This window comes from Phocoena phocoena, chromosome 8 (genome assembly GCF_963924675.1).
Source record: "Phocoena phocoena chromosome 8, mPhoPho1.1, whole genome shotgun sequence".
NCBI classification, from domain to species: Eukaryota; Metazoa; Chordata; class Mammalia; order Artiodactyla; family Phocoenidae; genus Phocoena; species Phocoena phocoena.
Window position 1 is genome coordinate 97,120,681 of NC_089226.1, and position 20,716 is coordinate 97,141,396.

General features: G+C 58.3%; 1 protein-coding gene across 1 annotated transcript; it reads right to left on the reverse strand.

The window, feature by feature from the left end:
- Positions 1-303: 303 nt before the first annotated feature.
- On the reverse strand, positions 304-19,556 carry MYBPC3 (myosin binding protein C3). The gene is made up of 33 exons (XM_065882433.1): positions 19,532-19,556; positions 18,121-18,387; positions 17,430-17,543; positions 17,259-17,351; positions 17,029-17,177; positions 15,953-16,070; positions 15,414-15,462; positions 15,170-15,199; positions 14,943-14,996; positions 13,660-13,680; positions 13,225-13,388; positions 12,172-12,304; positions 11,929-11,931; positions 11,685-11,809; positions 11,499-11,604; positions 11,236-11,402; positions 10,715-10,880; positions 9,833-9,939; positions 9,718-9,747; positions 8,701-8,840; positions 8,372-8,452; positions 7,506-7,665; positions 7,085-7,189; positions 6,807-6,995; positions 5,594-5,728; positions 5,228-5,395; positions 4,406-4,494; positions 4,076-4,271; positions 3,681-3,820; positions 3,323-3,482; positions 3,085-3,221; positions 2,606-2,792; positions 304-461 (listed from the first exon to the last, which is right to left on the reverse strand). Exons 1-33 carry the CDS (start codon positions 19,554-19,556, stop codon positions 304-306), a joined length of 3,966 nt encoding a protein of 1,321 aa, XP_065738505.1.
- Positions 19,557-20,716: the final 1,160 nt, after the last annotated feature.

The following is a 20,716-nucleotide window of genomic DNA, read 5'->3' on the forward strand; positions in this document are numbered from 1 at the left end:
CGTGTGTCTGTCTGTTGGGCCAATGGCTTCTAAGAACTCGGAGTACAGGCAAGTGCGAGCCCGCTGTCACGTGTCATTGAGACATTTGTGTTGTAGTTTCTCATCCTTGACATTATAACCTTCCAGAGCAGGACTTGGGCTCTCCGTCCTCTGTGACCCGGCACCACTGGGTGCCTGGAGCAGTCCCACCGTGGGGAGTTGAGGGAGGCTTGAGGCTTGTCCCCCCAGACGAGGGGTGGGTGGGGAAAGGAAGGGGGGAGTCAAGGGGCAGCAGAGCGAGTGGCAACCTCCCTGCTCCCTTAGTTAGTTCCTGCCTGGAACTTCCAGGCAGTTCCCAAGCTGGCAGCGACTGCCCACGGGCACAGGCCTGGCTGCTGCTACCACGGCCTCCACCACTGCAGTGGGGCTGCACTGACCGGCTGCTGTTTGCTGAGCAGCAGTTCCCTTGTGGTCTGCCTGGCCTTCGGCAGGGGAGAGCAAAATGAGTGGGGCTGGGAGAGTCCCGGGGACCACAGGCTGCCACGCCCAGGAACCTGGTGGTGTGGGGAGAGGCCGAGTTCAGTATCCACCTCTGTGTCTGCGGGTGGCATCGCAGCACTGGCTGCCAGAGGGAGAGAGAGCCTGGGAGTGGGCAAGAGATGACTGTGAATATTTCAGCTCCACATTATTTATAGAAAATGTACAGATGTGTGAATGTGAAATAAAGGTCCTTAACTCCCCTTGGGCTCCTGGCTGCCATGCGTTCAATGACGCCTCCTCTTGGGCTGAGGAAGGCTGACCCTGGACTCGAAAAAGGCACCTTTGGCCTAAGGAATCAGGGAGGTGAGATCATGCCCATCCAATCTGGTGTGCTGAAGGCCCCGCTTCCCACCCCTCTGGCCCAGTGGAGCTCACCAGCTTCCTGTGCGCTGAGAGAGGCCCCATGGGAGGGGCCTTCCCAGGGCCCCATCAGAGGGTTGCCGTGCTATGAGTTGGTCGCTAGAGGGAGCAGCCAAACAGGGCTTGACACCTAAGCAGAGATTAATTTAGTAGTAAAGGAAAAACCAAGGCCCGGGCTCTCAGCTCCCGGTGCCCCTTACAGGTGTGCTCCAGAGAGGTTTTGTGACTCGGCCGGAGCCTCCCACGGGGCCTGGAGCCCAGGGCTCTGGGCTCTTGGCCAGGAGTGTCTTGGGTTGGGTAGAACTCCGAGAAGCAACCTTGGACCAGCCTTCATGGAACTTCTTTCTATGCCGTGGAGAAACCACTCCCTGGGCAGGAAGGACCCTTTTCACTCTATCAATCAGGGCACCTCTGAGAGCTGCTGGCTTCCTCCTCCCAAAAGCAAACTGGTGATGGGATTTTGGCGCCCCACGGGGGAAGGAAGAGCAGAGTCGGGCCCTGGCCCCTACACCTTCCTGGTCCCCAGTGCCTTGTCTAGACAGGATCACTCTTCCTGTGCGATATGGGTGTGAATGGGCAGTGGGCTTTTTGCCCACCGGGACCCCACAGCAGCTGTTCACTTTCACTCCAGGCCCTTACAGGCACAGAACCACACTGATACTAGCACTGCCCCCCATCCAGGCTGCTGTGACCATGGGTCACCAGGACAAAGACGGGAAAGCCTGGGGATGCTGGCTCTTTTGCTAATAATACACTTTCCTCTGTCACAGCTCCTCGGTTTCCTCATTTGAAGGTGGGGAGGACTGAGGTTCCTTCTAGTATTAATGTTTTATGAACTTAGGATCCCACAATGGTCCTCCTTTAATTCATCTAGGAGAAAGAATACCTGCCTTCAGTTTGCTCTCAAGATCAAGTAAAATTTCCCGTGCTTTTTCTGAAAACAAACATCTTGGACAAGAAGAGTCAGTTCTCTGTGATTGCACCGATCTTTTATTGCCCTCATACACTGAGAAAACACAGCAGGCCAGAGAGGCCTGTCCCCAGCCACCATTCCTGAGCCCGCACACTTTTCACCCCAAGGATCTGAGGAGCTTCCAGATGGCGCTCTGACAGGTTAGCCTGTGTGGAGTGCCCCTCATGCCTGCTCGTCATAACTACGCTACCCTACTGGGGCTCCCCCAGCCCAGCTCCAACACGCACACTTGCACACACATCCAACAGCAGAAGGTGGCTTGTCCAACTTCCTTCGAGGCTCCTGGTACATGGGTTGGCTCCAGCTGCACCTTGTGAATGAGCAAGACTGAAAGACTCCTACTAAGAGCCACCTGCACCCCCATTTCCTGCTGGCTGCCCCTGGACCAAGGGCCAGGGCTCAGCCTTTGATTTGGGCCCTGGGTATCAGGGTGATGTGGAGTACATACCTGGCCATCCCCAGGAAGCCAGCCTGGTCACTGAGGCACTGCAGGAGAGGAGGCCATGCCATGCATGTGTTGAACCTCCCAGCACTACATGTGTTCCCCCCACCCCACCCCCAGCCTTCGGGAAGGCTCAGGCAAGCAGCTCTGGCAACAAAGTCCAGAAGCCAACACCACCTGGACATGACAGGGTCATTGCTCTTTCAGCCAGAGCGGCTGCTTGGGCCAGGACAGCAAAGCGAAGGCCCAGAGTCCCAGCTGGCACCCGGCCTTTGCCGCCACCCCAGGCCCTAGCCCAGCGGGTTCCTCACCTCGCACTTCCAGGCGGCACTCACACTGTGCCTCGCCTTGCAGGTTGGTGGCCCTGCAGACATAGACACCCCCGTCGAAGGGGCGAGTCTTCCTAATCTCCAAGGTCAACACTCCCTGCTTGCTGAACATGCGGAAGCGGGCGTCTTTGCCCAGGTCCAGGCCATTCTTGAACCAGGAAATTTTGGGCTGTAGATGGGAAGGAGGGAGATCTCTCAGGTTGAGAGAGGACCTGGCAGGAACTTAGGCAGACTAGGCACTTGTGTTTCTACTCTGGGGATCCCACTGGAGTCCCAAACTATGCCCAAGGCCGAGTATGAACAGGGAGCCAATGAGGAATGCCAAGGCCCTGTTCAGAGAGGGCCCTGATACCCAAAAGTGGAGAGAAAACGAGGACAGGCTGGGGGGAGGACTGCTTGAGGCGGGGGCCTACGAGCCAGGTCTCCTGGGTCAGCCTGGATCGGGGCCCAAAGCTCCCTACCTTGGGGCTACCCCGGACAGCACAGCAGAGGGTAGCATTGTAGCCGGCAATGACCGAACGGTTCACCAGGGGGCGGGTGAAGCTTGGGGCCTCAGAGAAGTCCAGGGCCTTGTAGTTGGGTGGCTCATATGTGATGCCTGTTGGTGACAGAACTTGGTACCAAGAGGGCCACACCTAGCCAGGCTCGCCCCCCTGCCCCAGCCCCCGCCCGCGGGGGGTGGGAGTGAAGGTACAGCACCTGGTCTAGGGATAAAGACAGGCTCCTTGGTGGTGGCGGCTCTGTCACTGGGCCCCACCATGTTATGGCTGAAGACCCGGAAGTAGTAGCCATTGCCGATGATGAGCTCTGACACCACACAGTGGGTGGGGCGGTAATGCTCCAAGACGGTGAACCACTCCTGGGGTGTGGAGGAAAGGTAGGGGGTTCTCTGGGGCAGGCCCTACTTCCTGCCAGGGGCCTCTCTTGGGTACCCCTGGGGTCAGCACCTTCCCTGCGGAGGGGACCAGTCTAAGGATACCGGGGAGGGGCAGCTGGGGCCCAGGTCTGCCTGGACCCAGGGAGGGTGCGTGCGGGGGGCCCAGGCCCCTGGGCTCACCATGCTCTTCTTGTCAGCTTTCTGAACCGTGTAGCCCCAGAGCTCTGTGTTGCCGTCATCTTGGGGTGGCTTCCACTCCAGAGCCACATTGAAACCCCATGTCTCAGTGACCCGGATATCCTGGGGAGGACCTGGCTTGTCTGCAGGAGACAGACCCAGTGGGAAGCCCAAACCTCCTGACATTGCCTGAGTGTAAATAGGGGACGCCAGGCTCCAGGGGCCCCCTCGCCCCTGCCAGGACTTGGCCTGCCATCTTCTGCAGGGGCTCTGGGCATCCCAGAGGAGGGGCCCCAGGCCTGGAAGACAAGAAGCTCCAGGTTGAGCCCTGGGCCCTGGCAGTCCAGCTCAGGGACTGAAAATGCTCAGACTCAGAGGGGAGCCCCAACGCCACGTACCAACGACCTGCAGGACCAGCTCGGCCTTGTCCTCCATGCTCTCGATGCGCAGAGTCACCCGGTAGGTGCCCGAGTGGGCGCGGTGTGCGGCCCGGATGAACAGGATGGTGTCCGTGGGGCTGTTGCGGACGCTCACCTCCTCGCCTGCCAGTGGCTGTCCCTCTTTGGTCCAGGTCACCTGAGGCCGGGGCTTGCCCTGTGCGGGAGGACAGCGCACTCCCGAGCCTGGCTCTCCCTATCGGCCACTGCCCCAGCCTCGCTGAGACATCTGTCTGCTGGGTGTGGACAACACACGCACAGGGGTGGGGCAGGGAAGGGGGCCAGCCCTACCTGGAAAGGAATGAGGAGGTTCACGGGCTCTCCAACCTTCTTCTGGATGGTCTGGCGAAGATGTCTGGGTAGCTGGAGCCGTGGCCGTTCTGTGGGTACGAGTGAGGGGCTCGGCGGGGGCCCCCACAGCCGCAGGCCCAAGGAGCGCCACAGCACCCTCTGCTGGAGGCAGGGCCTGGAGAGCCGCAACTAGGAAACATGCCGCCTGCAGGGCCCTCCTCTCCTTTAGCTCTCCAACCCCAGCCCCAAAGCTCCTGCTTCCACCCGAGCCTCTCCACCCTGCTACAACAGGCAGGGATCAGCGAGAGTGAGGAACTTATCTGAGGTCACACAGCTAGCCAGTCGCAGGCCAGGATGCAAACCTAGGCTTTTCGACTCCATGCTCCCTGCTGTTTCCATCCCAGTTTGCTGCCTCTTTCCACTCTGAGAACCAATCCTTAAAGGACTGACTCTTTGTTGGCAAAATAATGGAAAGTGGATCTCACATGGGCCAAACTGACAAGCGACCTCACTGCTCAGTCTTTAACACATGGACAATACCTACCTTTTGGAGCTCAGAGACCCACAAAACAGAGCTTGAAGGTGATGGTACAATGACCTACATTTTCCCTGGTCCAGAACTGGGGGTTGACATGGAAAACCAAGAGGGAGGCGCTCTCTGCACATCTGGCCTGTGGCACGGGTATAGGCACCGACCCCCTCCTGTCCCTGCCCAGCATTTATCCCCTCCAAGTAGGGTCTCCCTGACTGCCCCCACCTCCACTGGACCCCAGGGGCCAGGGTGCCAGTGGCAGGTCTCATCCCTGCACGAAGAGCACTCACGCAGTATCTCCTGCACCGTCACAGGCTCCGTGGTGGTGCCAGGGGCTCCAGGCCCTGCCACATTGTGAGCCCGCACGCGGAAGAGCAGCCGAGCCCCCGTGGGCAGGTCCTTCACCAGCAACGATGTGTGCTCGGTCAGCCCCTGAAGGGCAGCCACCCACTCCGAGCCTGGGGGCGGGGGTGGGGATGAAGAGGCAAGGCCATGGGCAGTGTCCGCATCCTGCCGCCCACATCCCTGGTGGCTGACTGGGGCCTCCACTGCAGACAGGGGCCCTGCAAGGTGACAGGGACCTGGCCTGGCCTGGAGGGCAGTTCAGAGAAGGGTGCTGGGAGGCGGAGGGCCCAGGGCTGGGCTGCAGCACTCACGGCCATCCTGGCAGTACTCCACGCTGTAGCCGTCGAGGCCTCCAGCTCCCATGCGCTCTGGGGGCCTCCACTTGAGGGAGACGGTGGTGTCAGAGACATCCTCCACCGCCACGTGGCTGGGCTCACTGGGGGGGCCTGGGCAGAGGGGAGGCCAGAGAGGGGTCTGAGCGAGTCCGCACCAGCCAGGGCAGCTGAAGGACCACAATCCAGGGAAATCCTCCCCCTTCGACTGGCTTTCAAGCACTTTGAGAAATACTTCAACTCCATTAAAAGACATGTCTCTAGACAGGCTTACAAACACACACACACCCAAGCAGCATCAGCGATTACAGAAGAGATCTAAACAGGAAAAGATGCCCCAAAACAACACCAACATGCTTAGAAAGAGCCACTTGTGTCAGGTGGTGTAGGAAATTCTTTAAATGTAATTTAAGAAAAAACTGGCCTAAAACATGGAAATTTCCTGACCCTGTATGAGTAACTGAGTTGACTAAGAGCTAAGAAAACCGGAAGTCACTTCCTAAAGAGAGGCCTGGCCTCTTCTCCCCACAGGCACCCTCTTCCTGCCATCTCACCACACTGTGCCTCCCTCCCTGTGTCTGCCCCACCACAGACAGCCACCCTCCTCCCCCCGAGACTCACATGTCCCGACAGGGACAGGTGTCCTCGAGAGTGCCACACCCTCGGTGTCTGTTCTGCCTTCTCAACCTCCATTATACAGATGTGCAAACTGAGGCACAGGGGAAGACGATGACTCCAGATATCCCTCCTGGGATGAAAGAGCTGGCTCTGCAAACCCCATCTCTGATTCCTGGTCCAGGGCCCTTTCCGAGGGACCCAACTGCCCTCACCCTCTTCCCTGGTTAACAAATGCTGGCTGAAGGGAGTGGGGAAGAGGGAACAATGATTTACTGAGCTGCTGTATGCCAGATGCTCCACCTGCATGACCTCATTTCATCCTATGAAGTAGATATTGTCATTATCCCCATTTTATAGATGTGGAAAGTGAGGCTGCAGAGGTCTTTCAGCTCCACCCCCTGCCAGCTGGTGACCTTGAGAAAGTCATCTAACTTCTCAGAGCCTCACTTTCTTCACCTGTGAAATGAAAGTGATTAGAGGAGACCACGGGTGTAAGCGCCACCGACTCAGTAGCTGCTATTACTGGGGCCCCTGAACGGGAGGGCGTGGGGCGGGGCAGGCAGGGCAGGCTCACCAACAGGCATGAACGGCTGGGAGGCGGGGCTTGGTCTGGACATGCCCACTGCGTTGACGGCGTAGACCCGCATCTCGTAGACCACGCCCTCGATCATGCTCCGCGCTTCGTGACTCAGCTCCCGCAGCAGGTCGAAGTTCAGCCGCATCCACCGGTAGCTCTTCTTCTTCTTGCGCTCCAGGATGTAGCCTGGCGAGGGGAGGTGGGAGCTCTGGTCTAGAGCGCAGGCACCCCCGCACCCCCTGCCCTCGGCTATGTCCCCTGTGCCTTCGGCTCACCTAGGACTGGCTGCCCGCCATCGTAGGCAGGGGGCTCCCACCGCACCGTGCAGGAGTCCTCGCCCACGTTGCTGATATTGGGGGCCGCCGGAGCATCCGGCACATCTGGGGAGAGGGGACCCACATCAGCCCTGCCCGGCCGAGGCCAACGTTGCCCATCCCCACAGCACCCCAACCAACAGGCCTCCCCCACTGCCCCCAGAGCCTAAAACGATCTTTCCAGAATGCAGTTCTGATCACATCAGCAGCCTGCAAACAACCTGTTACGGCTGTGCACTGCCCATATTCACTGGTCCTAGCCCCAGCCCCCTCTCCGGATCTAAGAATGTGGCCCACAGTGTTTGTTTAGAGACTAAGTGAGTGCATGGATGGGTCCTCCCTGGTTGCTCCTGTGGCTTCCCCACCTGGACCCCTGCCTCACCGATGACCTTGACTGTGAGGTTGACCTGGTCCTCGCCCACGGGGTTCTGCACCGTGACAACATAGACGCCCTCGTCTTCCTTCTCTGCTCCCTCAACGGTGAAGATGCTGCGGTCCTTGGTGGTCTCCACTCGGACCCGGCCCTCGGTCTCACACAGCAGCTGGCGGGGGAGTAGGAGTTGGGGGGAAGGACCCGAGTCAGAACCCAGGGGCTTCTGCAGCCTCTGCAACAGCTGACAGCCCTGAGATGGGAACGGAGCTCAGTGCTGGGTCTGCTGGGGAGACACAGCCTGCGTGGAAACTGCACCCATGTGAGCATTAATCCAAGACCCTTTCCTTACCACCTGCCATGGGCACGACACCAGGGCAAGGGTCACAGGTTCTAGCTCTAGCTCTGTCATGGAACTTTAGACAATGGCCTGTCCGCTCCATGCCTCAGTTTTCCTATCTGCCGAATGGGAATAACATGACCTCACAGAGCTATTGTGAGGATCCTGAAAGACCTCAGCTGGGTAGAGGAACCAGCAGTGAGTGGAGGATGAGAAGCTGACCTGATTGGTGCCCCTGCAGCTACTCCTATTGAAAAGTGCCAGGGACCCCACTCCCTTGCTGGGAAGAAGCACAAAGTCAAGGTCAGCTCAGGAAGACAAGAGCCAGGGAGCACCCCCAGTCAGGAGGACTTCCTGGCAATGTTGAAGGTGTGAACGTGTGTCTGTCTGGGGCATGAGGGCCCCGTGGAGACCCTACCAGGGGCAGGAGCACAACTCCTGCCAGACGTGGCACCTTCACAGAGACCTCACCTGAGGGTGGATACCACATGGGCAGAAAATGACTAAGGGCAAATGAGCCACCTTCAGCCTCACTCACCTTCTTGTCAAATACCCACTCATCACTGGCACCTGAATCCCCTGATGCATCGAGGGCTGGCCCTGCTGGGACCTTATTCCTCTGGGAACAGAGCAGGAAGGAAGGAGTGAGGGGAGAGGGTCTGGCTCAGCCTGGAGGGAACCCCTGCCAAGCAACCCCTACCACTGTCCCTCCTTTGCCCACCTCCCTGACCTCTCAGCCTGCTGAGCCTCTGTGCCCCTAGTCAGCGGCCAGGGCGTGTACACGTGGGGTGGGGAGCAGGTCCCAGCATACACTAGTCCCATGCACCCATTTTACAGGTGGGGGAGTGGGGGAGGGATCCACAGTACCTTTGTGATGGTCTTCTGCCAAATCACAGTAGGAGCAGGGTCCCCGGAGATAGGAACATCCAGGCGTAGCTTGTTCCCAGCCACCACCACAATGGTATCCGGCACGCGACCTGGGCAGTCCAGGTGGATCTTGGGAGGTTCTGGCAGGGAGATGGCACAGGTCAGCGAAAGAAGAAGGGGCCTAAGGCCTATGAAAGAGGGGAAAGCTAGAAGGAGCACATGCCTCTGGCTGTTTTGTTTTTATTCTACTGAGGTATAGTTTGCACACACTAAAATGCCAAGACTTGAACATACAGCTTGATGAGTTTTGACAAATGTATACACCCTGTGTAACCACCACCCAGTCAAGATCTATAACATTTCCATCTCCCCAGGAAGTTTCCAGGGAGGTTCATAACATCAGGTCACCTAGCGTAGCATTTCTCAACTTGTGTTTGGGAATGTCTTCCTAGAAAAAAAAATTTTCCATGGACAAACAATTAGGAAACCCGAGGTTAAACAAAGGTAAGCAGGATTTTTTAGAGCATTTGACATGCTAATGCACCTTCTGAATCAACAAGAGGTTCCCAAACTTATTTCACCGTGGAACCCTTGTAAAATGGAGTATCATATTAAGTGAACCCTGTTTAGAAAGCCCTGACCTACAGCATGCCTCAGCCTGGACTGTTCTCCTGAAATTAGGATCCTACACAGTTTAATCTAAAAGCAGGAAAGGTACTTGTAAAAGCAGAAGATTTAATAATAAAATCTCACCTCTGTGATGTCATTTGAAAGCTCACACACACCATGTCAGATCATTGTTCCTACCATCCCATAGGGGAGCCACTTCAGGATCCCCATTTTAGAGGTGAGGAAACTGAGGCTCAGAGAGACTGCAGGTGGCCCGTGGTTGTGAGTGGCAGAGCTGGGGCTGGGCCTCAGGGTCCCCACTCCCGGTTCCTTTCTTCCCTCTGCTTGTGAGTGGAAGGGAGACACGGGCAGGGCGTGGGAGGCAGCACGCAGGGGCCCAAGACTCACCCTGCCTAGGCACGAAGTCAATCTTGACCTCTGCAAGAGATGCAAGAGGAAGTGGCACCTGGGTGAAGGCAGGGCCCAGTGGCAGGGGCCCCCATGCCCCTCAGCACCCGCTCACCCATGAAGTGGAGCTTGGCAGACAGGTTACAGGCGAAGCCTTCTGGCACAAAGCTGTAGTCCGCCTCGTCTGCGGGTGTGACGTCGTCTATGGTCAGTCTGTGGACCCTGCAGGGCGGTGATGGCTCAAGGGACCCTGCTGGGCCATGCACCCCTGGCCTCACTGGACACCCCAGCCAGGGCTCCAGGGGGCCCTCACCCCACCCTGGCTCAGTGGTGTTCTAAAGTGCTCTCTTCCTCTGTGTTTGAATTTTTCAGCTCCCTTGCATGCTTTCAGAGGTAAGCAGTGTAGATGTGTCCCCTCGGCTGGGCCACTGGAGACTGGGCAGGGGCTGGTCTCATTAGTCTCCGTGAACTTGGGCCCAGATGCTCGGGGCATGAGTAAGGGAGTGGGAGAGAGTGAGGGCCCCTGGCCAGAGCCATCCTCCGAGGCCTCCTACTCTACCCTGGTCACGAGTTGGTGGTGGGGGGCGGGGGCGGGTAGCTCCCAGCCTGTCTGTATCTCTCACTGCTTTGTCTTTGTCTCTGTCTCCCTCCTTCTGTCTCCAGTGGACTCTTCTTCTCTGTATGCGTCTGCCTCTCCATACTTCTGTCTGTCTCTCTGTATCTTTCTTTCTATTTGTCTCTGTCCTGATTCTGTGTATCTGTCTCTCAATCTCTGTCTCTCAATCTCTGTCTGACTTTCTTTGTCTCTAGTTCAGTCTCAGTCCTGTCTCTAAGTGTCTGTCTCTTTCTGTTTATCTCCATCCGTCTGTCTTTGTCACCATCTTCTTCTCTCTCTGTGTCTCTCTCTCAGTCTCTGTGTCTCTCCCTCTGTCTCTGTCAGTCTCTGTTTCTCTCTGTCTCTCTGTGTGTCTGTCTCTGGCACACCCTGCACACTCACCGCCCGATGTGGGACACCTTTATGCGGCTGTCAGGCACCAGCTCCTTCCCGTTCTTCAGCCACACGCCCCGCACGTTCTCATCCGACACCTCACACTTGAACACGGCCTGGTCCTTTGAGCCTACCGTCAAGTCCGCGATGCTCTGGTACACCTCCAGCTTTTTCTCTGGGGGACACAGGGCAGAGCCAGTGAGCTGGGGAGGGTGTGTGTGGGCGTGGATCCCTGTGGAGATCCCTCGGGCTTGTGAAAACACATGAGTGCAATGCATGTGTGCCTGTGACGGTGCCATGTACAAAAGGAATCTCATGTGTGCCGGGGGGGGTGACGCTAACCAGGCCCATCTGAACCTCCAGATACCCTCCAGGTGGTCACCTCAGCATCCCCATTTTATGGATGAGAAAGGTGAGGCCTGAGGTGTCAAAGTTACTTGTCCAAGGCCATGCAGGCCTCGATCCCGGGTTTGCCCAATTCTCCCACATGGCTGGGGGGCTAGTGCTGAGGGGGCCTCCCAGGGCCTCACCCTGAACAATGAGTTCAGCCAGAGCCTGGCCCCCACTCGTGCGCAGTGCGTAGTGCCCGGCATCCTCCAGCGTTGCCTCGTTGATGATCAGGTGGTGTCTCTGGCCATCCTTCTTGAATCGGTATTTGAAGGTCTCCTCCCGGGTCAGTTCCACCCCGTCCTTCAGCCTGGCCAGAGGGCGGGCAGTAGGTGCCAGGGCCTCCTCTGGGATGCCCCCAGGTCCCTGGCCCCGCCCCGAGCCCCCCCCCACCTCTGGCACTCACCATTTGACCTGGGCCCCCTCCTCAGACACTTCACACTCAAACTCCACTCGCTGTCCCACCATCACCAGCTGGTCCTCCAGGGGACATGTGATCAGCACGGGGGGCTCTGCCAAGCAGAGAGAGCATGATGGATGGGCCGCTCTGTGGCCCCCCTCCCCTCTCAGGGTCTCAGGACGCCAGGCCCACCTTTGACAAAGAGCTCGGTGCTGCACTTCTCACTGCCCACCACGCACTGGTAAGCCGCGTCGTCCGCCAGCGAGCACTGGCTGATGGTCAGCGTGCGCTTGGCGCCGACGGACTCGAAGATGTACCTGGGCGGGGCCAGGGTGTGGGCAGGAGAGCCATGGATGCACCTCCTGGGCTCTGGGGCCCCCCTCAAACTGCCATCGGGACCCCCGTGCCCACACCCCAAGCCTTCCAGGAGCCTTACTTGCTGTGGAGCAGAAGGGGCCATTGGAGCGTCCCAATGGGAGGAGCGAGACCGAAAGAAAATGAGCAGGGAACAGAGCCGGGAAGAAACAGAAAGGTGGGGAGTTAGACCCAGAGAGACAGGGATCCAGAGCTGGCCAGAGAGCATGGGCGGAGGGAGAGGCAGGGAGAGCACGGCCGGGGAGCAGCCCCCCAGGGCCCCTCCTCACCCTGCAGTGTCCCCGGGTCCCACTCCCACCCGCACCTGCCGCTCATCTGGATCTCCTGTCCGTTCTTAAGCCACTTGACCTCGGCGTCAGGGTCGGCCAGCTCCACGGTCAGCCGGATCTTGTGGCCCTTGCTCACCTGGTAGGCCGGCTGCAGCTTCTTCTGAAAGGCTGAGCGCTTCCACTCCTCAGCCCCCTGCTCCTGGGGCCGCCCAGCGAGGAGGGCGAGGTCCTGCCCCTCTCCTCCTCCTGCCTCCCCACATCTCTCTCTGTGCCTCCGCTGTGACTCTGTCTCTCTACCCCTGTCTGTCACCTCCTTGTCTCTTGTCTTCCTGTCTTCCTTGGAGTCCTCTTCACCTGCTCAGCTCAGGGATAGGGTCCGGGGCTTTCCAAAAGGACAGAAACTTGGCAGGAGAATGGGTGATGGAACAAACGGGCCTTCTCCTCCTCTCCACTGTTTTACCAACAACCCCCGGTTTTATGCCCTCCTGCCAGGCGCCTCTGTTGTCCCAGCTCAGTTTCCAGGGCTCCTTGTCAACCCCTTGATGGGGAAGGGCTGGCCTGAGCCCTCTCCTCGGACCCGCCTGGGGGCAAGGGGCGCTAACCTACACCCACCTGTTCTGTTTGCCTGTGAGGAAGATTAACCAGGCTCTTCTCTTCGCGGGTCGGGGGTCTCTGGGCTAAACTGGCTTCCTCCCCTTTTTTGGGTGTTGGGAGAATTAAGCAGGCTTTTTTTCCCCAAGCCGGGTAGGCGAGGAAGAGGCCGCCTGGCTTTGGCTGGGGGAGGAGGGCTGGCCCGGGCTCCGTCCTCTTCCTGTGGCGTCTCTGGGCTAACTTGGCCCTTTTCTTTTTCTGTGCGGCAAGGTGCCTGCCTGGGTCCTCCCGCTTTTTCCCCACACGAGGGGGGATTCACCTGGACCCTCCTTTCCTGAGCGTCTCTGGGCCACGCTGGACGCAGCTCTTTTTCCGTGGGCACGTGCGTGTGCGTACACGTACGCGCGTGCGTGTACACGTACGCGCGTGCGTGCACGCGCGCGCCTCTGCGCAGGCGCTCACCTCGCCCTCTCCTCTCCCTGGGAGGGGTGTCTCACCTGTGCTCTTCTTCTCCTCCCGCTTCATGCCCTTGAGCCTCTTGAGCATGCCTCGCAGGTCGGTGATGCCGTGCTGGAAGGCGATGCGCTCATACTCTGACGGGGGTGCCTGCCGCAGGATCTCCCACACATCCTCCTCCGCGGGGGCCTCCAGCCTCGAGTCCCTGTGTCACACGGTCCACGTGGCGAGGCTTCAGGGCAGTCCCCATGGCCAAGACAAAACTGCAGCCCCCTCTCCTCCCCTCCCAAGCGGAAGCTGCCCCTGCCCCTCTGCCTCTTCCCTTCTGGTGGGACAGCTCGAGCTGGAGTGGGTACTGGGCCAGTGCTGGGGCTCAAGGGGGCTTAAGGCTTCAGTATGGGGGGGGGGCGCTGGGACTGGGAGGTGCTCCTGGCTGAAGTAGGGGTGACAGGTGCAGAGCTTCATGGGGCACTCACCGCGGGGTCCGGAAGCTGCTGCTCCAGGTGGGGAAGAAAAGCAGTGGACACATTAGAGGTGTAACAGAGAAGAACAAACCTGACTCCATATTGGATCTATTCCTTTAGCTCAAGCCCTTGTACTGTGTTGCCTGTTCTTGGTCATGCTGGCTCTGCACCTTTGTAAAAGAATGTTGCCTATGGCCCAAGCTATATATGATAGCCCATTCTCAAGGCTTTGCCTCCCAGGCTTGACCTTTAAAGGTATATAGCACTTTTCATTTGTATAGAGATAAAAAATTACAGAACAGAAAATAACATTTGTCTTGTTGGAGGTTTACAGGAACATTGTGACCAGACCTACATGGCCGGCTGCAAGAACAAAGGATTCCACCAAGAAGTCTGCAATAACCAGCCACACTCCCTCCCCTTTTAGTAGAAAAGAAGCCTGAATCCTAACTTGAGGAAGATGGTTCTTTGGGACACTAGTCCACCATCTTCTCAGTTTGCTGGCTTTCCCAATAAAATCGCTAGTCCTTGCCCCAACACCTTGTCTCTCAATTTATTGGCCTGTCGTGTGGCAAGCAGTCTGAGCTTGGACTTGGTAACAAAGGAATGGGTCACCCCTCCATGGACTGCAGCCCGCGGGTCCTCACCTCCACCCTCTTCCCTGCACTTATACCTCTCCGTTTACAGGGCACATGTGGCCTTGTTTATTCCTCCTGAGCTCCGGCAGGTGGGTATCAGGAGAACCTGAGGCTCAGAGACTCTCCCCAGTCAGCAGGGATCCTCACCCAGGTCAATCTGATCCCCAGCCCTGTCATCTGTCATCCGCCCTGGTGGGGATGGCTACAGAGTCCTGCCAGTGCCCTGCTGCCCCAAAGCACTTAACCCCCATGCCCATTTTCTGGGCTGCAGCAGCATCGGCCGTACTGCAGGGTCCAGGAGAGGGAGGGACAGGACACTGAGGACACAACTCAATTGCACTGGGCTAGGTGGGCAATTCCTGAGGCTTTGGAGCCTTCTCCCAGCTCCTGGGTCCCCAGAGCCTATTGAGATCAGCTATCGCAGACTCAAGTGTAGGAGGTCATGGGAACAGTGTGAGGATGTCAGTTCACAGGATGTAACTTCTGCTGAGCCCTCTGACTCTTCGCAACACCTGGATTGTCCCATTTGACAGGCAAGGAAACCAGTTCAGAGAGGTGTGGTGACCTGCTCAGAGCCACACAGCTGGAAAACCACGGTGCCAGAATTTGAAACTGGGCCACGTCACCTGCTCTGAGAGCTGCTACCCAGGGGCTCACCTCTTCCTCAGCAGCGAGCTGAAGTCCAGAGTCCCAGCATCCTCATGGCCGTCACTATGGAGAGGAACCCCCATAAGGCCACAGTTGAGCCATAGAAGGGGTTTGGGAGCAGGGGGTGGGGTCGTGGTGGGGGGATGGACGTGAGAGGAAGGGACACTGGCTGAACGGCTTCTCCCTGTCTATCTCAGACCCCCGGGGTCTATGTACAGGTGGGTAGGAAGGGGTACCTGATTCGCCGACCTCCTCCAGCCAGGCTCCTGTGGGGGTTAGACTCAGTTTCTCACCTGCCCAGGGGAGCTTACTCTCTTCCATCCCCATCCTCTTCATCCTGGCCCTCCACATCACCCCAAGCCCTGACCCCCTTTTCACCCCCTGTCCTGGTCCCCCCACATTACCCCTGGCCCGAACCCCAAGGGGCCTCAGACCCCAGCACCGGCCTCCCCCAGGCCCTGACGAGAGGCGGCCACTCACGTGCGGCGGAAAGCTGATCGGAGGTCCACGTCTCCGGGGCCGATGGCCTCTGGGTTCAAAGACGGGGATGAGTCAGGGGAGGAGGCTTCAGAGGGGACGATCCCAGAAGCCCTGCCCTGGGATCTCCTGGTGTTGCAGACCTGCCCATCCATGACCCCTTGACAGCGGGCATCTGCCCCAGGACCCCATCTTCTCAGCCTTTCCCAGCCAGGGTCAAGGTACCAGGGACGTGGGGCAGTTTATCGTTCCCAGTACCTTTGAGGTGGTTCATCTCCCGCCCATCTCTCAACTTACCCTTCACCTGTTCACCTGTGCCAGGATCCCAGACACCAAGATGACTAAGACCCCAGACGAGATCTGGGCTCAAGCCCCACCCCAACCCTGGAAGCCTCGATGGGTTTCTTTCAGTATTGGGCATGTGGTCAGTGGTTGCATGGCTAGGGCTCAGCATCCTCCTTAGTATTGGGAAGTGGAGGCAGGTATGGGGACAGGACCCATGGGGAGCCCAAACCCAGAACTGATACCAGAGGGCCCCTTACCATGGACAGTGAGGTTGAAGTTGCAGCTGTCAAATTTGTCCTTGGTGGACACCTCACAGCGGTAGCCACCAGCAAAGGTGGCCTGGGCATCTGTGATGTGTAGCTCAAACAGGTAGACCTGTGGAGGTGAGGTGTCAAGGGAGACTGGAAGCGAGGAGATGAGGCCCTTCACCCCTAAAGGAGACTGTGGGTGGTTAAGGGCCACCGACCTTCTCACCCCTCAGGGCTTAAATTAATCCATACAGTTTTGTATAAATAGAAAAAGGGGCCCCTTCTCAAGATACATTGACTGCCATCTGCTGGCACAGGGTGGTGATACAATATAAATCAAGGGTGCCTACAAGGCACATGGCATTCACTTAAGACGAGGCACTTTGGGGAATCCCCTGGTGGTCCAGTGGTTAGGACTCCACGCTTTCACTGCAGTGGGCCCAGGTTTGATCCCTGGCTGGGGAACTAAGATCCTGCAATCCACGTGGTTCGGCCAAAAAAAAAAAAAGAGGCACTTTTGTTCAGTGCACAGCCCACACAACTGTACATGTCTACCCTGCCCTGCCAGAAGCCCCCTTGCCTGGGCTGGGACTGTGGAAGAGTGGGAGGAGCAAAGGCTGAGAGTCAAAGCACAGGTTCTAGGCCTGGCTCTGAATGACCTGGGACCAGCAACAATAAACTCTCAAGCTTTGGTTTCCTTGTCTGTATTGTGAAGAATTGTTATGGTTGATCATTGAGGGTCCCTTGAGCTCTGACACCCATCCATCTGGGGCCTTTACACCCTCACTGACTGGTGCCCCCCAAGCCTTATTTATGCCCCCTTGAGACGATCATGCCCTCCGAGCCCCCTACGTCCCACAGGTCCCCTGTGCCTCCCCATAACCCACCTCTGAGCCTCCCCATGCTCCCTGTGTGCCCCTGGCCCCCCAACCAGCTTCCCAGGCTCCCCAGGACCTTCTGTGCACCTCCTCTGTGCCTCAAGTCTTATGGTGCCCCCTGCCTCTCTGTGCCCCCCATGCCTTCCAGGGGCTCTCCAGGTCCCCTTTCCATGCATCCCCGTGACCCCTGTGCCCCGCAGGTCCCACCTTGCTGGTCCGATCGTAGCTGTCGTGCAGTTGCAGGTGTTGCCCCACCTTGCTGCTCAGGTCCACCCACTTGCCCTTGAACCATTTGACTACAGGTGGTTTCAGGAGGCTAGCCCCTGCCACGCGGGCTGAGAAGGTGATGCTGCCACCTGCAGGAGAGGGGTGACAATCGGGGACGCCCTGCTGCCTCCCTCCCCACTTCACCCTGGGTGCAGCAGCCCTGCACTCACCCGCAGTCACCTCGCCATCCTGTGGCCTCATCACAAAGAGGCCGATGGGATCGTCAGGGACACTGGGTCCATCAGGGGCTGCTGAGCTTGACCCTGTGGACAGAGGCCTTTGAGACCTGCCCTGGGACACCCCCATCCACTGACCCAGCCTCCCTGACCCGCCCCTCTCACCTTCAGGCCTCGGGGAGCCTCCTTCCACTTCAGTGGCCGAGGCCAGGGCTTCTCCGGGGGCTCCAGGAGCCTCAGCAGGGGCGGGAGCAGGGCCTGGCACAGGCTCTGCCTTCCCTGGAGGGGATCAGATGGGGGGTCGTGGAGCAGCTTCTAACCAGAGACCCCCTCTTCTTGTCCCTGGTCCTTCCCGCCTTTGCAGTGTGTACAAAGGTTCATTCAGCCTGCCTCTCACCTTCTCCTCGCCCTCACTGGCCGTCTGTGCCCGCATTCCAGGGGCTCAGCCTGAACATCCCTCCTCTCCTTCCCCAGGCTCTGGTCTTGGTCCAGCCCCCCAGGCTGGGCTGGGTCTCCCTCCACACCCATAAGCTCATGGGGCTTCCCTGCCAGCACACACAGCCCACCAAATTTCCATCTGCGTGGGCATGTCCAGTGGGAAGGCAGGTTATGTCTTATTCATCTCTGAACTTCCCCCACCTCCGTAACAGCCGAGACAGGCCAGGGAGCCACATGGGGACACTCAGAAAGGTCTTGCTACAGAAAACGGGAAAAGGCCATTGCTGGCTGAGGGCACAGCCGAAGCAAAGGTAAGAAAGTGACAAAACATCTTCTGCACTCTGGTTGAAGGAGAGGTGGTGGGGCTGCCCCTGCTCCCAGTAGCTCCAACTTCAGGGAAGGCTGCCCAAGGTCTTACCTGCTTCTAAGACCTTGAGGTCAAACTTGACCTTGGAGGAGCCAGCGATGACTGCATAGGACCCCTGGTCGGCAGAGCCCACGTCCCTCACTGTCAGCGTGTGCCGCGTGCCCTCGGCTACCAGGCCATATTTGTCACTGGCACTGATGTCACTGCCTGCCCGCTGCCAGCGCACCTTCACTCCTGCCCGCTCTGTCTCGGCCTCGAACACGGCAGGGCTGCCTGTGGCCACCTCCACTGACCGTGGCTTCTTGCTGAAGGTGGAAACTGAGGGGCAAATGGAATCTGCAGGGGCCCCTGGCTTGCCCATACACACCACCCCTATAGCGCTTCTTATTAAATGCGACGATAAGCGCTTTAATGCATCACCTCGTTTAATGCTCCAATGGCTCTATGAGGTAGGTGCAGTTATTATGTCCATTTCTCAGATGAGGACTCTGAGGCTCAGAGAGGTTAAGTGACTTACCCAAGATCACATAGCCAGTAGGTAGGAGAGCCAGGCCTGTGGTCCAACCTCCATACAATAATTTTGCTAGGTGTGTCCCTGGATACCCCACCCTCTCAGCCTGTGGAAGCCCATCCCCCTTTCACCCCACCAGCTGGGGCGCTTGGCAAGGGACCAGTACTCTGCCTACTTGGACGTGGCTAAATTTGTCCTCTAAGGGCTTCAGGCTGAGAATCGGCAACCGAGATAAGGCTGGCCTGGGAGGGAGCTGGGCTGGGGGGATGATCCCTGACATGGACAACCTTGGTAAGGGCACAGGCCAGGACTGGGACTCTGGGCTGTGACTTTCTCTGCCCTTGACTGGAGATCAGGGGCCTCTTGACCATCCCCTCCCAGAGCAGAAGGGCTGCAATACCCCACTGCGGGGGTCATGACTGGTGTGCGGGCCACAGGGGTGCAGGCTCAGAAAGCAGACAGTCTCAGAGCTGGAAGGAACCAACCTAACCCCTCCTTGTATAGATGGGGAAACTGAGACCCGGAAGGGGAGGGACTTGTCCAAGAACATTCAGGGAGCCTGGCTCAAGTCTAGAGTCATCCTGGGGTCCTTCCTGCAGCAGCCTTTTCCCAAAAGGCAAGCCCAGGCCTAACCTTGCTGCAGGAGATGGGCATGGAGGCAGGGAAGGGGTCTTCTGAGTCCTGAGAGTGGGGTGATGGCCCACTTCCTGCCTTGGCTCTCTCCCACTCTGTGCCCCTGACCCTCGTTTACTCTCACTCTCATCAGGAGGATGAGAAGGAGAAACTGAGAATCAAAAAAAGGACCCAGGAGGACGGTGCCCCTGTGCTGGGGCTCAGAGGCCTCGACCTCATCATCCCCCTCAGGAACTCGCTCCGAGGCCCGCCCCCAACTGCAGATGTCCCCAGCCCTCCCTGCCCCATGCTCAGCCCCAACCCCAGGCCTGGAGCTACCTGGTTTCTTCCCTGGCTCAGGCATCTTGGGAGAGGTCACGCCAGGAACTGAGCACGCACGGGCCACCGAGAGAGAATCTGAGCAGGGATCCGTCCCCCTACTATATAAGGGGCCACCCCCTCCCCAGGCCCTCCTTATCTGCACCCTGCCCAGCCAGCTGCTAAATATAGACAAATTCCAGAGATCAAGGGCTCTCCAGGAGAACATGGGACCCCATTGTTCCTGGCTGGCCCCGTCCCCTCCCCTGCCAGCCCAATATGACAGCTTCTGCCCCCCAGCCCTCAATAAACCTCAGGGGTACCCCAAGCCCTGTCTGTACGTCCTTCTGACAGGCAAATTGTGCGGTGGGAGCGTGTGGGACCCATAACCCTGAGGCTGATGGGTCAAACATATCCTTGCCGGGCGGTGGTTACATGCACAGCCCTGGGCTGGGCTGCCCGGGGTCCTGGCTTCCCCCGTCAGTGTTCCCCTGTGACCTTCTGCCCCCTGTGACTGCCTCCACACACCCTCCCCCTGCCCCCGCTCAGGTCACATCAGGAACATCAGTTGCTACACAGAAAGAAGCAAATTACACGTGACCTACTGTAAGCAAGACCCAATATCGGGGAAGGTCATTTGTCCCTCACAGTCCGGAGGGAGGAATTCTGTACCCAAGGATTGTCCACATGGTCAAAACTTACCATCCCTTTTAACACCGAAATCCATTCTTTTCTTCCATTTTAACCATATTTAAACCTCATCTCATGTTCCTGGGCCTTCTTTAAAAGGGGACTGGGCACCACTTTCCCTCTCTCGGGGCTCAGAGATCCACGTAGGGGGTGTCATGTTTGGGCTTCCCCAGTCTGAGCCCTCGGGGCGAGGAGGTGTGTGTGGGTGTCTGCCCCAACACGGATGGCCCCAGAATCTGGATTCTCTGAGGTCTGCAGGTTGCTGAGGAAAGTTCCCTCACTCCCAGGCTGTCGGCCACCTCTTCTTGCTACTGTCGGAAGCAAGATGCTTACAGGTTTCCCTGCTCATCCTTCTCTGGCTCTCCCCTGCTGCGCACCAGGAGCCAGAGCAACCAGGCACTAGGGTACGTGGGAGGAGTTCACCCGCATCAGGGTCCTGCCAGCATGGATGCCGTGAGGACGCTCTGCGGCCGACGGGAGCTCCGAGGCTTCATTCCTGCTCCTGATCAAGCTGCA

Excerpts from the sequence above, each read along its gene's own strand:
- MYBPC3 (XM_065882433.1), bottom strand. The coding sequence starts at position 19,556 with ATGCCTGAGCCAGGGAAGAAACCAG. Across the intron at positions 4,495-5,227 it reads GACGGTGCAGGAGATACTGC|AACGGCCACGGCTCCAGCTA; the intron begins GTGAGTGCTCTT and ends TCGTACCCACAG. Across the intron at positions 3,483-3,680 it reads AAGCTGACAAGAAGAGCATG|GAGTGGTTCACCGTCTTGGA; the intron begins GTGAGCCCAGGG and ends TCCACACCCCAG.